At 40.8% G+C, this 18,585-nt stretch overlaps 1 protein-coding gene across 1 annotated transcript in view; it reads left to right on the top strand.

The window, feature by feature from the left end:
- LOC135541073 (metabotropic glutamate receptor 2-like) overlaps window positions 1–18,585 on the top strand; it is a 59,839-nt gene that overhangs the window by 32,646 nt on the left and 8,608 nt on the right. The window contains exons 2-3 of the mRNA XM_064967199.1: window positions 2,710–3,550; window positions 7,658–8,721. Of these exons, the coding sequence (XP_064823271.1) occupies window positions 2,710–3,550; window positions 7,658–8,721 (1,905 nt within the window). The remainder of the gene's footprint in view (window positions 1–2,709; window positions 3,551–7,657; window positions 8,722–18,585) is intronic.

The following is an 18,585-nucleotide window of genomic DNA, read 5'->3' as shown; positions in this document are numbered from 1 at the left end:
AAATCTACAATGGAATGGTTCAAAAATAAACATATCCAGGTGTTAGAATGGCCAAGTCAAAGTCCAGACCTGAATCCAATCGAGAATCTGTGGAAAGAACTGAAAACTGCTGTTCACAAATGCTCTCCATCCAACCTCACTGAGCTCGAGCTGTTTTGCAAGAAGGAATGGGAAAAAATTTCAGTCTCTCGATGTGCAAAACTGATAGAGACATACCCCAGGCGACTTACAGCTGTAATCGCAGCAAAAGGTGGCGCTACAAAGTATTAACTTAAGGGGGCTGAATAATTTTGCACGCCCAATTTTTCAGTTTTTGATTTGTTAAATTTTTTTGAAATATCCAATAAATGTCGTTCCACTTCATGATTGTGTCCCACTTGTTGTTGATTCTTCACAAAAAAATACAGTTTTATATCTTTATGTTTGAAGCCTGAAATGTAGCAAAAGGTCGCAAAGTTCAAGGGGGCCGAATACTTTCGCAAGGCACTGTATTTATTCCTTCTGGTCCCATCCATGTCTTTGTGTAAAATAGTTTATTGTTATGTGGTTATTGTGACACGTCAGGCTATGTTTCCATGTTCCGTTTTTGTGCATGTTGTACGTATTTTGGTACATTAGCTTTGGTGAGTGTTTTTTTGCGCTTTGTGCTTTTGCCTTTTTTCTGGAGGTTTTGACGCAGTTTGCGTCCGCCTGTTTGTTCACTCCAGCCTGAATAAAGTGTGAGCCTGTTCACAACACTCTTGACAGTTCTATACATAACCATGCATATATGATTTTTTTATGGCCCAGTGTGGTCAAAAAAACAGATTTTCTTGTTTTATATATATTTCCACACTATGAGGTTGTAATAATACTGTCACATTGTGAAAATAATGATTATGCCTTTTAAGTGTAAGAGCTGTTTGAAAAGACCGCCTGAAATTTCAGCCTGTTTTGGTGGGATGGAGTTTTGTTCTGCCTGGTGACATCACCAGACGGTCAATTAGTTACTAGATTAATAAGAAGGAGAGTTCAAAACCTCTCTGGCTCAAGCTAAAGTCAGTGAGCATCTTCTACTGCACCACATCACTGGTCACTGACAAAACCTATTACAGCCAGAGAAAAATACAAAATATAAGGCTTTTTTGATTATATGATGTATAATCCCCCCTCTGTCTGTCTTTCTATGTGTATTTCTTGATAGTAAAATGGAATTTATAAATAATTTAAATCAGGGATAGGCAAATGGCGGCCATTTTTGAAGCCCACGGATCGCAGTCGGAACTCAGTCGGGGTCTGAACTCACTGTTGAGAGTTAGAATAACAGAATACACAATGTGCAATTTCTAAATGTTGTTGTGTATAAGCAGTTTTTCTCTTGTTATGTCAGTCACTAACCACATTTCCATCCAAAGTTTTTACGTGAGAAGTCATACCATATCAACAAACATTATGACAGCTGTGACGGAAACAGGAAGTTTCAGTGCAAATGTATAAAAGCCGACAGACAATTTATTCGTTCCACATGGTGGGATCTTTTTGTGTCGGAAAAACTAATTCTATGAGAAATGGCAGTGGAAACGGTTTTATGTGCAAATATTTTGCTGTTTCCATCAGGCCTTTTGTGAAATGATTTATCCAACGTACTTTACGCAACATTTTTGCTTCATAGAAACCTGGTTAGAAACTCAAGTAGCCCATGTCAGCAAAAAACATTTTAGATGGGTAAATTAGTCTAGCCAGCTATCTAAACTTATAATAGTCATGGTCGAATTACCGACTCGGATGTCCATATTCATTCTGTTAGTCACTCTCACTCACACATCATTTTAAAACCTGCAAACATTTCTATCCCCCCTATGGCAAAATGTGTAGGATTGTATGAAATTCGTTTTTAAAATATATTCTCCACCCCTGTGGCAAATTGTGTAGAATTGCAGCAAACTTACTTTGAAACTGCAACATTTTCTCTATGCCCCATTGGAAAATATGTAGAATTTGGGGGAAATTAGCCTTAAAATGTTTTTCTCTCAAGCCAATGAATCATCAGATATTGCATGGTTTTATTGGTGGATGTTGTCGACTGTGTGGTAGATGAGATATGACAGATCTGGGTTGTAGTCTATGTGGGCATCCTTGGAGCCCGTGGCAAGCCAAGGATGTTGTCAGACAATCAGCAGAAAGGAGAGTTGTGAAACACACTGCTAGGACATCAGAGGGCGATGAGAGGCTGCAGATTGGAGTGAGACTGATTGTCCCTTTAGGCCGAACTGTTAGTGAGATTACTGTATTCTGTATCTGATGTGGCTCCTTTCACCACTTGAGTTATAAAGAAATGACCCACAAGCAAAATCTGTTTTGATTTAATAATATATCAGAACTCCCAATAATTCATTCAGTGAATTGTTATACATGTATAACAGTTATAAGTACTATACTTTACCAGTACTATTACTAGGGTATAATGTCTAGGTACTGTAAAGACTTGGCACTATTCCATCTGGATCTCTGAAGCGTTACAGATTGCATGAAATGTAAAGGTCATTTCCGATTTAGACGAATTATGTAGAGGTCATCTTGAACGCAGTCTTCACTTACACGGGACCATTGCTTTTAAATTTAAATCAAGCAGTAATGCTGAACTTCCACAATACAGATCAAATAAAGCCCCTACAGTATTGTTTAAATCTTGATCATGCTCTCATTGTACCTCTCTCTCTTTCTCTCCAGGTGGCCAACCTCCTTCGTCTCTTCCAGATCCCCCAGATCAGCTACGCCTCCACCAGCGCCAAGCTCAGCGACAAGAGCCGCTATGACTACTTTGCCCGCACGGTACCCCCTGACTTCTATCAGGCCAAGGCCATGGCAGAGATCCTGCGCTTCTTCAACTGGACCTATGTGTCAACCGTGGCATCGGAGGGCGACTACGGCGAGACGGGCATCGACGCCTTCCAGCAGGAGGCCCGCGCCCGCCAGATCTGTATCGCCACCTCAGCCAAGGTCAGCCGGTCGATGAACCGCTATAGCTATGACCAGGTGATCCATTCTCTGCGGCAGAAGTCCAATGCCAAGGTGGTCATTCTCTTCACACGCAGCGAGGACGCCCGGGAGCTGCTGGTGGCTGCCAACCGATTGAACGCGTCCTTCACCTGGGTGGCCAGCGATGGCTGGGGGGCGCAGGAGATCGTGGTGAGGGGCAGCGAGGCTGTGGCGGACGGGGCCTTTACCATCGAGCTGGCCTCCTACCCCATCCCCCAGTTTGCTGAGTACTTCACAGGCCTGAATCCCTACAACAACACACGTAACCCCTGGTTCAGGGAGTTCTGGGAGAATAGATTCCAATGTAGCCTCCATGACATGGGCTGTGGGAAGCACTCTCTGCGGGACGGCCTGTTTGAGCATGAGTCCAAGATCATGTTTGTGGTGAACGCTGTCTATGCCATGGCCCATGCCTTGCACAACATGAGGCAGTCGCTGTGCCCCAACTCCACAACCAAGATCTGTGACGCTCTGAAGCCAGGCAACGGCAAGAGGTTCTACAGGGAGTATATCCTGAAGACCAAGTTTGACGGTGAGTTTGAAGATTGATGAGTATCTACATGACTATACATTATGTAACAGATATGATCGTTAACATGCGCCTGCATGCGCCATCGCGCGCATGTTGATTTTATACCCCCACACCAGACATGATCAGGACACGCAGGTTCAAATATCAAAACAAACTCTGAACAAATTATATTAATTTGGAGACAGGTCAAAAAGCATTAAACATTTATGGCAATTTAGCTAGCTAGCTTGGTGTTGCTAGCTAATTTGTCCTGGGATATAAACATTGGGTTGTTATTTTATCTGAAATGCACAAGGTCCTCTACACCGACAATTACTCCACAGATTAAACGGTAAACTGAATTCCTTTCGTCGTCTCTCCTCCTTCCTCAGGCTTCTTTTTTACTTCTTTGGACTTTATAGGGTGGTTGGCAACCAACTTTACGGTGCATTGTTACAACCGACTGGAGTGTGGACATCAGTTCATCTTTCAATCACCCACATGGGTATATGCTCCTAAAAACCAATGAGGAGATGGAAGAGGCCGGACTTGCAGCTCGTTGAGCATCACAAATAGAACCTATTTTAGCACCTGGCCACGCAGAAGCTCGCACACGACGCAAACAGTGTGGTCAGCATGTAACTCTCTTACGTTGTGTTTTTAATGAAAGGAATGCCAGCCAATGGTCCCAGTTGATCTGTGGTTTACTCTCTGACAATAGACACAAAGAAAACACATTAGATGTGCAGGACAGAAGTCTGTTGAAGGTTGTAGATTTGTCTACAACATGGAAACAACTGTGTATTAGCAGGGGCTAATGTGACCATTATATTTCGAGCATGCTAACTATCTCACTTGTACAGCAATCATACATACAAAAGCACATCACAGGAAGCTCCCAATATCTAACAGGTATTGTACACATATATACATATACAGTACCAGTCAAAAGTTGGAAACACCTATTAATTCAAGGGTTTTTCTTCATTTTTTAAAACTATTTTCTACATTGTAGAATAATAGTGAAGACATCAAAACTGTGAAATTACACATGGAATCATGTAGTAACCAAGAAAGTGTTAAACAAATCAAAATATATTTATATTTGAGATTCTTCAAAGTAGCCACCCTTTGCATTCCAGGTGAAACTGGTTAAGAGAATGTCAAGAGTGTGGAAATCTGTCGTCAAGGCAAAAGGTATTTTCATTTGTTTAACACTCATGAGAGAAGTTTTCATCATAGTGCTTGATGGTTTTTGCGACTGCACTTGAAGAAACTTTCAAAGTTGTTGACATTTTCCGGATTGAGTGACCTTCATGTCTTAAAGCAATGATGGACTGTTGTTTCTCTTTTCTTATTTGAGCTATTCTTGCCATAATATGGACTTGGTGTCACGTCCTGACCTTAGTTCCCTTTTTATGTCTCCTTTTTAGTTTGGTCAGGGCGTGAGTTGGGGTGGGCATTCTATGTTTGTTCTGCGTGTTATAGTTCTATGTGTTTGGTCTGGTATGGTTCCCAATCAGAGGCAGCTATCAATCGTTGTCTCTGATTGAGAACCATACTTAGGTAGCCTGTTCCCACCTGGTGTTTGTGGGTAGTTGTTTTCTGTGTCTGTGTTTTCACCATACAGAACTGTTTTGATTTTCATTTCTTTCAATTCACTTGGTATGAAGTATTTTCGTGTTCTGGGTTAATAAATAATCATGGACACTTACCACGCTGCGTTTTGGTCAGGTGTTTCCTAATCCTCATCAGACGAAGAAGAGGTTCGTTACACTTGGTCCTTTACCAAATATCTTCTGTGTACCATCGCTACCTTGTTACAACACAACTGATTGGCTCAAACGCATTAGGAAGGAATGAAATCCCACAAATGAACTTTGAATAAAGCACACCTGTTAATTGAAATTCATTCCAGGTGACTACCTCATAAAGCTGATTGAGAGAATGCCAAGAGTGTGCAAAGCTGTCATCAAGGCAAAGGGTGGCTACTTTGAAGAATCTCAAATATAAATATATTTTGATTTGTTTAACACCTTTTTTGGTAACTAAATGATTCCATATGTGTTATTTCATAGTTGTGATGTCTTCACTATTATTCTATAATGTAGAAAATAGTAAAAAATAAAGAAAAAACCTTGAATGAGTAGGTATATCCAAACTTTTGATTGGTACTCTATAGGAAATGTACAAAGTGACCTCTGACACATTGTAAATATAATGCACTATTTCAGAACATGACCTACCACTTGGATAGAATTATTGGACTGGGAAGAATTGACGTCCACAATTTCCCCCTATCTGCAAGCATGACCAGTGGCATAACACCTTGTTGATATGTAAATTCAACCAACCAGTAGGGATACATAAACATTGAATACATATTCCTGCATTGGCAGAAACCCTGTTAGATGTATACAGAGAAATTTGATTTTATATCTCCTAAGAAGTGATTTTCCATGAGATTATTGCCAGAGAACAAATAGACCATATTCAACTGTATTTCTTTGTATTTGATTTTTGGTTGATGACTAAAGTCTCTTTCATCTATATAATTTTGTCTCTTATTAGTCTCTCGACACATAATGTTGAAAATGAACTACACTGCATGATATACTGCAATCATAATCTACCCATGAGTGCCCTACTTGCTGACAAATTTGATTACATAAATTTAGATCCATTGTATCAATTCCTACCATCCTACAGTAAGTGGGAACAGTCCAGGACTAATTCTAGTTGTTTTTATATTGCTGCTGAAGATAAGAGCTTGTAATGATTCAATTTGCAAAGAGGAAACCATTTCCAGCCTCACACGCTGAGGCTCATATTGTCATGCATTTCATCTGCCTGGAGTGTGTGGAGAGTGACTTGGCCTACAGCCTGAATATTACATATAGGAATCACATAAACACCCTCATCAGGGAACAACACTTTCAGTCAGGTGGTGACCAGAGATAGTCAGAGTAACAGATCATTTATGTAAACCCCTATAGCAGCAACACATCTGTACAACACAGATAATAACAACCCCACCAAGCCGAATGCTCTAACTACTAAACCGTTGACTGAGTAGTTGTGTCTCCAAGTCTGAAGGTAGGGATGCAGTAAAAGGTGGGAATATTGCCATGTATGAGTGATGGTGGGGGTGGGCGGGGGTTCAAAGTCCTTGAGGGTTGCTTTAGCCAAGCTAACCATCTCAGCCGTCCATGGATTGTAGATGGATCCCCAGGGGAGCTTGCTGTCAGAAGACATCAGATTGTATTACAAGACTAGAATCGCCTGAAGTGTATGGACATCTTTGGGGAAATGGCAGTATAGCAGGGTCACAAATTATCCTTCATCCATTACAAAGTCCCATTTCCTCTAGTTCAAAAGAGACTAGATGATTCTCTATGGAGAATAATGGGGCTATTCAGCTGAGAATGGTTCTAAAAATCTCTAAACATCTCAGCGGTCCAGGTGCAAATCTGTCATTTTGCTCCGTTTACTTTCTAGCTATGAATGCATTGGTATTTCTATCCATGTCTTGCAAATTGTTATACCATAGTTAAACATTAAGAATGTATTATTCCATAGTTAGACATTATGAATGGATTGATGTTAAGATAAATGTTCAATCTTTTTGACATGCTACCAAGTGATTGTATAGTAACTGTCTATTCCATGCTGTTGAATGAATCTGCTCTAAACCCATAGTTGTTGGCACCTGAATAGTAAAAACAACAACTTTTAAACCTCTCTCTGAGGTTCTCATTCGAGTGCAATAAGCCTGTGTCAAAGAAAACAGACTCAACCTTCTGGCTTCAATTATGTAAATGCTGGGTTTGCACCTGTGTCCCCGATGCATCAGCTACTGTTTAATCCCATGTGAAAGGAATGGAATGTCAGAGGGGAATGCAGAGAGGTGAAGTGATGAAGCAGATACAAGCTCATTCAATAAAAACATGTTGACTCCAAGACCCTGGATTCATTGCACACATTGTACACAATTCAAAATACGAATCTGAGTGAGTCAGAGTTCAGAGGGTTAATGATATATTGTATTGTCAAGGATAGACATGAATTTGTTTATTTCACTTTCAACCATCATAACATGACCATGGTATTCTCTTTATCACTCTGCAGCTCCATTCCGTCCAGCAGACACAGAGAACATGGTGAGGTTCGATATCTTTGGAGACAGCTTAGGCCGCTACAACATCTTTCACTACCACAAAGAGGACGGACGCTACGTCTACCGTAAGGTGGGCTACTGGGCCCAGAATCTGACCCTTAACACCAGCCAGATCCCCTGGGAAGGCCATGCCGCACCCACCTCCCAATGCAGCGACCCCTGCAGGAAGAACGAGGTGAAGAGCATGCAGCCTGGAGACGTGTGCTGCTGGATCTGCATCCCGTGCCAGCCTTACCAGTACTTGAAGAACGAGTTCACCTGCGCAGACTGCAAGTTTAGCGAATGGCCCCTGGCCAACCTGACAGGCTGCTACAACCTACCAGAGGAGTACATCCGCTGGGAGGACGCCTGGGCTATAGGCCCTGTTACCATTTCCTGCCTGGGCATGATGTGTACACTCTTCATCATTGGCCTCTTCCTCAAGCACAACGACACCCCTGTGGTGAAGGCCAGCGGGCGGGAGCTATCCTACATCCTCCTGCTGGGTGTTCTGATGTGCTACAGCATGACCTTCATCTATATCTCCAAGCCCTCCATGGCTGTGTGTACCCTACGTCGACTAGGCCTGGGCACCTCCTTCGCTGTGTGCTACTCTGCGCTTCTCACCAAGACCAACCGCATCGCACGCATCTTCAGCGGGGTGAAGGACGGAGCCCAGCGGCCGAGGTTCATCAGTCCTGCCTCGCAGGTGGCCATTTGCGGAGGTCTGATCTCCTGCCAGCTGGTGGTGGTGGTGGTCTGGCTCCTGGTGGAGGCCCCGGGGGTCCGGAAGGAAGTGAACCCCGAGAGGAGGGACATAGTTACCCTCAAGTGCAACAGCAAGGACTCCAGTATGCTCATGTCCCTCAGCTACAACTGCATCCTCATCATCCTCTGCACTGTCTACGCCTTTAAGACCAGGAAGTGCCCCGAGAACTTCAACGAGGCCAAGTTCATTGGTTTCACCATGTACACCACCTGTATCATCTGGCTGGCCTTCCAGCCCATCTTCTATGTCACGGCCAGCGACTACAGGGTGAGTTATCAAATCACATAGACTTTGATATTCTGGTGTAAATAATAAGCAGACATCCTAAGCCTTTGATTTTGTAAACAAAGTCACATGTTTTTGCTGTTTTTGAGTTTCACAGTACATCACTACTTTTCCAGAAATTAACAACACAACCTCAACACACTGCCTAACATACAGTGTATATATACAGTACTTTACAAACTGAGGTTGAAGACACATGAAACTTATCATTTGGTTGTTATTTCTACTTGTGTATTTCCTGTGTCCTTAAAGTCGAAAGTCAGGGGATGTGAGTTTGGCTCATTGAATCTTTTCTAAACAGATAACAAATCCCTTTGATTGCTTGTCTTTAACTCTGATAAAAGAAGCAGATCTCTTTTCATGTGACTGATAATTCTGTTCCAGAGGAGAACAAAGGCTCAGAGGTGATCATATCCCGGCAAAATCACGGGTTTAAATAGGTGGGATGGATTTATACTGAAAAAACACTTGACATTGGCTACTTAATGACAATTAGCCTAGAGCAAACCTCATTGTGTTATGATCATTTCATTTCCACATTACCATACCTACCATAAAACCTCAATTAAACGCAGTCTCAAATAGCCGCCTTTCCCTTTTATTACATTTCAGCAAGTAAAAGCCTGTTTCAAATAGTCTCGGGGTCTAAATTAATTGTTCACGAGGTTACCATGGACACCACTCTGATATTCCCACGGGCATGTGCATTAAAAAAAAAATCCTAGCAATGGCGCCAACAAAAAGACAACACAACATCAAATAATGCTCTCCATGGTGGTGAAGAGTGAAATTGGGGGGTGTATGACAGGCAGCCTAGTCTTTGCAAGTCTGATGGATTTGTTAATATTATGTTTATACTGGTCATACCGGTCACAACAGTGTGGTAGTCTTTTCAACATTTTATAGAGCAAAATGCTGTGTACATTAAAGGGATACTTCCGGATTTTGGCAATGAAGTTTATGTCTCTGCGCTAGTTAGCGTTAGCGTGCGAAACTACCTCGTCCTTCATACTAGATGCAGAGACATAAAAATAATATCCTCATTGCCAAAATCCTGATGTATCACTTTAAGGAAATACACACCTAACTCAAGGATAAGCCTGTCTCCAATAAGCGCTGGTTGTGTTCAATGATTTTAGCAGATAAATGTTTTCCCATTCCAAGAGTAAAACAAATATATATATATATATATATATATATATATATAGTAAATGTCAATGAAGTGCACATTAAAGTAGAAGGGTTGACGGTAACAGGGTTGACAATTTCACCTTAAATCCCTTTGCGACAGAGGGAATAGAGTGGTGAGGAGCAGGAGGAGTCATTCATTTTCTGGATTCAGGTTCACTCAAACGTAATTTTAAGCTTTGTTTTACTTAATTATTTGTCATCTGATGTATTCGTTTCAGTTGTCATTGGCGTAGGGTTAGCTGGATGTTTCTGACTGGTCTTAGAACTGTGACAACGGGCAGCCTCTCCCCACTTGACTCGATGGGGAGGATTGGTAGAAATTTTGCCAACACAGACAGATATGTACACAGTCTTGTACCATTCAACTGTTTTAAACTGACTATCATATTTGTTGATTCAATCTGACTTTATTAGTATAATGAGTAATCCAAGAATGTCACAAGTTAATTGACATGAGAAAACTTGAGATAATAGCAACTCTACAGAGGGCCAATTGCTTCAATGAATGGCTAAATGACTTCTGGACACGAGGGGTCCGCAGAGCTCCTCATCACCACTATATGGAAGTTTGTTGTGTGTAAGAGGGAGGGGCAAGTCAATGTAAGCTTCACATTTTTTAAAAATTGTTAAACACTAGAAAATGGCCAAAAAGAGTAGAAGCAGCTCACCTGCTTTTACACTATGATTTGACTATTAGATGTTCAATGTTTCTAAATAATAAATTACAAAGGAATAGTATGACCATATTAAAATGAGTGTTCAGTTCACGTAACAAGGTTGAACTTAAAATGAGGGACAGATGTCGAGAGAGAGAGAGAGAGAGAGAGAGAGAGAGAGAGAGAGAGAGAGAGAGAGAGAGAGAGAGAGAGAGAGAGAGAGAGAGAGAGAGAGAGAGAGAGAGAGAGAGAGAGAGAGAGAGAGAGAGAGAGAGAGAGAGAGAGAGAGAGAGAGAGAGAGAGAGAGAGAGAGAGAGAGAGAGAGAGAGAGAGAGAGAGAGAGAGAGAGAGAGAGAGAGAGAGAGAGGTCCCCTGGTGCACCTACCTCTGCAGACACAGATGGACAGGCTGGAGAGTATGAGGTCTGGGTGGGGGACAGAACGTAGCTGTGTGTCCCCGTGCGGAGTAGAGTGTGAAAGATCAGGACGTTGAGTCCCAGCTGTGTCCCGTGTGCTGGGATTACTGTGTGTCTCCCAGGGCTTCAAAGGGACCCTCCCTCATGGCCCCTAGGCAGGAGGGGAGAGAAGGGGACACGGACAGAACAGATTAACACAGCTCTAATCTGACCGCTCTGATTATCTCTGAACTGGAACAAAGACTCATGTGATTTGTGTATTGTCTTCAATGAGGCAAATATAACTGGACTGTGTTCCATCTGCTACAATCTTACTCAGAGATGGCTGTCCTCCTACCCTGTGATTTCAGAAAAGTCTGGTTGAATAATCAAACAATAATTGGCACGTTATCCATTAAATGTTTAAGGAAACAAATTATGGTCTACTGAGGCATAAATTACAAACACGATTACCACATTACATTTTAAAGATGTCCTCCCTGAAGGGGAAAGCAAATTAACAAGGTGATGAAACATCATTCATATCCAAAGGCAAAGAGTGCCCTTCACACTGGGCATAGACATCAGTTCAATGTCTAGTTTTGATTTACATTTGGTTGTTGTCAACTAACGTGAACTCAACGTGAAATCAACAAAACATTTCACCATGTCATTGGATTTAGGTTAAGTTGGGTAAAAAAAAAGTAAAAAATTGTCCTTTATAAATATCAGATATACAGTATCTTTAGGTTTTATTGGTGACATTTATTTAATATATTTCATATACTCATATGTACTCATATACTCTAGGGGAGAATGGGTTAAGTTGAGACATTTCTTCTTTTTTTTACATTCAGCGTCACTACGTCAAGGAAATATAGTATTCTTTCTAACAAAGAGATCTACATATACAATATTTCAGGATGTTGTGTATCCCTGGATTTTTTAAAACAGAATTAATGTAAAACTTAACAGTTTAACAGTTTAAAAACTTAAAACTTAACAGTTTTGAAAACATAGCTTGTCCAAAAAAAGTGGTTATTTCCACAACTTACCCTGGTATGGGGTAAGTTGAGCAGCAGGACGAGGCAAATTGAGCCGCCTTTGAGTAAGTGCATGACGGTGTTCTGTGACAGTGGGGGATGGTGCTGGTAGGTCAAAGTTTAATTCATGGAATGGTGGTGTGGTATATTGTACATCTTAAATGTATGCCTACACTCTTTGAAAAAAATGCTCCAAAAGAGTTATTTGCAGAGGGATAGGGTTCTACCAAGAACCGTTTTGATCAAGGGTTTTTTGTAAGTCAAAGGGCTCTTCCTAGAACCTTTAACACCCCAAGAACCATTTTTGGCAGAAAGGGTTATTTTATGAGTCTTTGGAATGCGAGAAGGGGTCTACATAGAACAATATATCATATTGTCCAGCATGCTCTATTGGAGGGAGACTTTCAGAGTTGTTTGTTTTACTGTAATATCTGTGTTTTTGCATGTATAGGATATTGATGCCACACAAAGATACAGTAAATAATATACTGTTTTCTAAACTAATCCAGTCTATTAGTAATAGGATTTATTGCACCCGTTACTGAGATGTTTGTTCCAGTTTAGATGATTGAGGTAGTCTCCGTATTCAATCTGCTCTACCTTGGCAATCATTCTGAATGCAGGTTGTGGGTGATTAACAATTCTACTTGTTGGATATCCTAACTCTGGCTGGATTCCAATCAGAATTACACGTCACTTTGAAAGCCAGCATAATGTGACTTGCCGGCCTGATGTGGCCTGTAATCCAGGAGATTCCTAATACCACTGTGTCACAGGAGGTTTGTGGCAAGTTAATTGGGGATTATTACGAGCCTTCCTCCCCTCAGTAGCCTCCACTGCACTGTTAGGGTATAACTAGGCCCTCAAAGAAAGGCCTTATGATTTATGTAATGTATTGTCATAAATATTTAAATGTTAAAGGCTAATAAGGCTGGTGCGTTCTACCCATTCGTAGAGGATTCTAGGAAGAACCCACCAAAGATAATATGGTTCTCGTTATATATCCATCAAACGGTTCTAGAAAGTACATTCAGATGATAAAATGGTTCTTGGTAGAACCCTTCATAGAGGGTTCTTAGGGGTTCTTTGAAGAACCTCTGCAAAGGGTTCTACCCAGCACCAAAAAGGGTTCCCCTATGGGGACAAACCAAATAACCCTATATGGTTCTACTTAGCACCTTTTTTCCTAAGTGTGTACTTTCAGATCTAGATCTTTCTGTTCAATATCCCTCACCCTTCCTTTTCTTGACCAGATCGCTGGGACCGGGATGTTGTATCAATGTGCTGATTCGTTGGCAAGTTCTCTGCATTTAAGGCTACTAAGCCCATAAAACTGGTCCGTAAAATGTTTTGATATGTTTAGCAAGCTCAGACTCCATGACATCAGATAAGACCTTGTGTGCCTCTGCGACTCTATTATAGCCTCTCTTTCACACAGGTACATGTTTGTTTTGTTTTTTTGTCAATGTACCTCTTCAGTGTCATTCAGTCATTTTTTTTCTCCCTTGCTGTTGCTCGAATGGACATCCCTTCTCTCACTTCCTTGGCTGCTCTCTCAAGGACCTCAAGAGGGGCTAGACCCTTGCTTGTTCTACTTTTTTATACATTAGGCATGATTGTGTCTGCTCTGTAATGTAAAAAAAGCACAATCTTGACTTCATATGCATGACATACTGCAAAAATACCATAATATAAATAAAACTGACAGAATTGAATCTGAATGTACAAGGGGTATGGTGGCCATTGGCTCAACTTATCCCATGGCCATTGGCTCAACTTACCCCAAGGCCATTGGCTCAACTTACCCCAAGGCCAAAATGTACACTATATTAGCCCAAAGCCCACACAGCTACAAGGATGCACCTTCATCATGCTAGGTTTAGGACCTCATATTGTAGCTTATAGAGACCCCAACTGATGTATAAAACAATCTTAAAATGTTCTACTTTCATTTAGATACAAGCATCATGAAACCTATAACACAATACATTAATTTGGCTTTGTGAAAATCCGTTTTTTGGACCTAACTAACTTTTTCCATGTGATTTATTCCTTCACAGATTCCATGAGACGATGACCTCTTCCTAAATATTTGGTCACATGATTCATTTTGTGCATGGTTTCCTTTCCTTTAGAAAGTATTCCCACCTGATTTCTTTTTCCACATTTTGTTGATTTACAGAGTTGAAAATTGATTAAATTAAATGTGGAAAGAGAGTATTTGTTTACAAATTAATAAAAAAAGAAAAGTAATTTTGAGTCAATAAGTATTCAACACCTTTGCTATGGCAAGCCTAAATAAGTTCAGGGGTAAAAATGTCACATAATAATTTGCATGGACTCACTCTGTGTGCAGTAATATTGTTTAAAATTATTTTTGAATTACTACCTCATCTCTGTGCCCCACACATACAATTCTCTGGAAGGTCTCTCAGTCAACCACCAAAAAAAGGGAGGTTTTCCAATGCCTTGCAAAGAGGGGCACTATTGGTAGATAAAACAATAAAATTAAAATAAACATTTAATATTCCCTTTGAGCATGATGAAGTTATTAATTACACTTTGGATGGTGTATCAATACACCCAGTCACTACAAAGATACAGGCGTCCTTCCTAACTCAGTTGCCGGAGAGGAAGGAAACCACTCAGCGATTTCACCATGAGGCCAGTGGTGACTTTAAAAAAGTTATTGAGTTTCATGGTTGTGATAGGAGAAAACTGAGGATGGATCAATAACAGTGTAGTTGATCTACAATACAAACCTAAATGACAGAGTGAAAAGATGGAAGCTTGTACAGAATAACAAATATTCCAAAACATGCATCCTGATTGCAATATGGTATTAAAGTCAAACGGCACAATATGTGGCAAAGAAATTAACTTTATGTCCTGAATACAAAGCATTGTGTTTCGGGCAAATCCAACAAAGCACATCACTGAGTACCACTCTTTAAATTTTATGGTGGTGGCTGGTGGGTATGCTTGTCATCGGCAAGGACTAGGGAGATGTTTAGGATAAAAAACAGAATAGAGCCAAGCACAGGCAAAATTCTTGAGGAAAACCTGGTTCAGTCTGCTTTCCAACAGACAATGGGAGACAAAAAAAAAGATTTCCTATACAGGATTGGCAGTGTAATAAAAAACAACAGATATTCCCATTCAAGTCAACTTTCTCTGATTTCTAGACCAATGTACCCTCAAATTATTTTCGTCACTGAGACAGTTTCAGGTCGGTTGAGTGCAAGCTTGAAGGTTGTGAAAATTCTGTGCAACTTTCGGCACACGTTTATTGTGAACACTGAGGCTCTCAGCTTTAAATTTGTTTTAACAGTAGTCAAGTAGGCTACTGTGGATATTTGATTGTAATGTAGGCCTACCATAGTGGCATTTTAACATGGAAATAGCTGTTGCATCACCTCCTGGTATGGTAACTGCTCGGCATCTGACCGCAAGGCGCTACAGAGGGTAGGCGGTGTCAGAGGAAAGGCCAAAAAATTGTCAAAGACTCCAGTCACCCAAGTCATAGACTGTTGTCTCTGCTGCCGCAAGGCAAGCGGTACCCGAGCTCCACGTCTAGGACCAAAAGGCTCCTTAAGAACTTCTACCCCAAAGTCATAAGACTGCTGAACAATTAATCAAATGGCCACCGGACTATTTACATTGACCCCCCCCCCGATTTTTTTTTTTTTTACACCGCTGCTACTCACTGTTTATTATCTGTGCATTGTCACTTCACCCCTACCTACAAGTACAAATTACCTCGACTAACCTGTACCCACGCACATTGACTCTGTACCAGTACCCCGTGTATATAGCCTTGTTATTGCTATTTTATTGTTTTACTTTTTGACTTTAGTTTATTTGGTAAATATTTTCTGAACTCTTCTTGAACTGCATTGTTGGTTAATGACATGTACAGTTGAAGTCGGAAGTTCACATACACCTTGGCCAAATACATTTAAACTCGGTTTTTCACAATTCCTGACATTAATTCCTAGTAAAAATTCCCTGTCTTAGGTCAGTTAAGATCACCACTTTATTTTAAGAAGGTGAAATGTCAGAATAATAGTAGAGAGAATGATTTATTTCAGCTTTTATTTCTTTCATCACATTCCCAGTGGGTCAGAAGTTTACATACACTCAATTAGTATTTGGTAGCATAGACTTCAAATTCTTTACCTTGGGTCAAATGTTTCTTGTAGTCTTCCACAAGCTTCGCACAATAAGATAATAATTTTGGCCCATTCCTCCTGACAGAGCTGGTGTAACTGAGTCAGGTTTGTAAGGCCTCCTTGCTCGCACATGCTTTTTCAGTTTTGCCCAAAAAGGTTTGAGGTAAGGGCTTTGTGATGGCCACTCCAATACTTTGACTTTGTTGTCCTTAAGCCATTTTGCCACAACTTTGTAAGTATACTTTGGGTCATTGTCCATTTGGAAGACCATTTCTGACCAAGCTTTAACTTCCTGATTGATGTCTTGAGATGTTGGTTCAATATATCCATATAATTTTCCAACCTCATGATGCCATCTATTTTGTGAAGTGCCTCCTCCTGCAAAGCACCCCAACAACATGATTCTGCCACCCTCGTGCTTCACGGTTGGGATGGTAATCTTCGGCTTGAAATCCTCCCCCTTTCCTTCCAAACATAACAATGGACATTATGGCCAAATAATTATATTTTTGTTCCATCAGACCAGAGGATATTTCTCCAAAAGGTTCGACCTTTGTTCCCATGTGCAGTTGCAAACCGTAGTCTGGCTTTTTTATGGTGGTTTTTGGAGCCGTAGCTTCTTCCTTGCTGAGCGGCCTTTCAGGTTGTGTCGATATAGGACTTGTTTTTACTGTGGATATAGATACTTTTGTACCTGTTTCCTCCAGCATCTTCACAAGGTCCTTTGCTGTTGTTCTGGGATTGATTTGCACTTTTCACACCAAAGTACGTTAATCTCTAGGAGACAGAACGAGTCTCCTTCCTGAGCGGTATGACGACTGCGTGGTCCCGTTGTTTATACTTGCATACTATTGTTTGTACAGATGAATGTGGTACCTTCAGGCGTTTGGAAATTGCTCCCAAGGATGAACCAGACTTGAACCAGACTATTTTTTTGTTGAGGTCTTCGCTGATTTCTTTTGATTTTCCCATGATGTCAAGCAAAGAGGCACTGAGTTTAAAGGTAGGCCTTGAAATACATCCACAGGTACACCTCCAATTGACTCAAATTATGTCAATTAGCCTATCAGAAGCTTCTAAAGCCATGACATCATTTTCTGGAAATATCCAAGCTGTTTAAAAGAACAGTCAACTTAGTGCATGTAAACTTCTGACCCCCTGGAATTGTGATACAGTGAATTATAAGTTAAATAATCTGTCTGTAAACAAATGGTGGAAAAATTACTTGTGTCATGCACAAAGTTGATGTCCTAACCGACTTGCCAAAACTATAGTTTGTTAACAATAAATTTGTGGAGTGGTTGAAAAACGAGTTTTAATGACTCCAACCTAGTGTATGTAAACTTCCGACTTCATCTGTAAGTAAGCATTTCACGGTAAGGCCTACACATGTTGTATTCTGTGCATGTGACAAATAAAGTTAGATCAAATCAATCATTCAGCCTACAGTAGCAGCCAATGTGTGGTGTTCTATGTAGGCCTACATTCAAATTAAATTACATTTGTCTCATGTGCCGAATACAACAGGCAACAACACATCTGCCACGCCGATCCTCAACAATGGGGCCCCTCAGGTAAAATAGGATCTAAGCTACAACATATGCAAATATGAAAGAATCTGAGTTTGACAACCATGCTTGTAAGCTTTTATATTATATCTCAACCATTTGTCTTTTCAGTGATGAAGACATGGATGTCTCACGGTATGGTGGGTTGTGCAAAATGGGTCAACTTTTATCTATTGAATGTTTTGGCATTCAGGTCCAAAAAAGCACTTCTACAATGGGCAAATATTTATGGAAGGTTGTCATTCAAAAGAGTGATTGAATACAAAGGGATTTACCCAATGCCGACCAGTTGCAGTGGTTGGTGCCTTAATTGTGCAGAATATGATGCTTGTTTTTGGTAAATAGAACGTGTCCTTTCTGTTTGCCGAGAAAATGACCTTGCTGGATAACTTGAATGCATGAATTTCACCTTTGGGTGGATGCTGCAGATTCCATTCGTAGTAGACATAAAGGTGAAATTCATGCATCTCAGTTAAGGGTATCCTAGTGGTGAGAGCATTGGACTAGTAACCGGAAGGTTGCAAGTACAAACCCCCGAGCTGACAAGGTACAAATCTGTCGTTCTGCCCCTGAACAGGCAGTTAACCCACTGTTCCTAGCCCGTCATTGAAAATAAGAATTTGTTCTTAACTGACTTGCCTAGTAAAATAAAGGTTAAAAAAAAGCCCTCAATGAATTGAATGAGGTGTGTTTGTCCAGGGCTACAACAAAAATGTGTACTGTTGGGGATACGCAAGGACCAGGATTGTGAAACACTGATATGGGATGTAGCGACATCAGTGCAAAAGAAGATGCAGTGAAGAAAATAAACTGAAAGAATAA

Source organism: Oncorhynchus masou, chromosome 6 (assembly GCF_036934945.1).
Source record: "Oncorhynchus masou masou isolate Uvic2021 chromosome 6, UVic_Omas_1.1, whole genome shotgun sequence".
NCBI classification, from domain to species: Eukaryota; Metazoa; Chordata; class Actinopteri; order Salmoniformes; family Salmonidae; genus Oncorhynchus; species Oncorhynchus masou.
The sequence above is the reverse complement of the archived record's forward strand: the minus strand, read 5'-3'. Positions and strand labels throughout refer to the sequence as shown.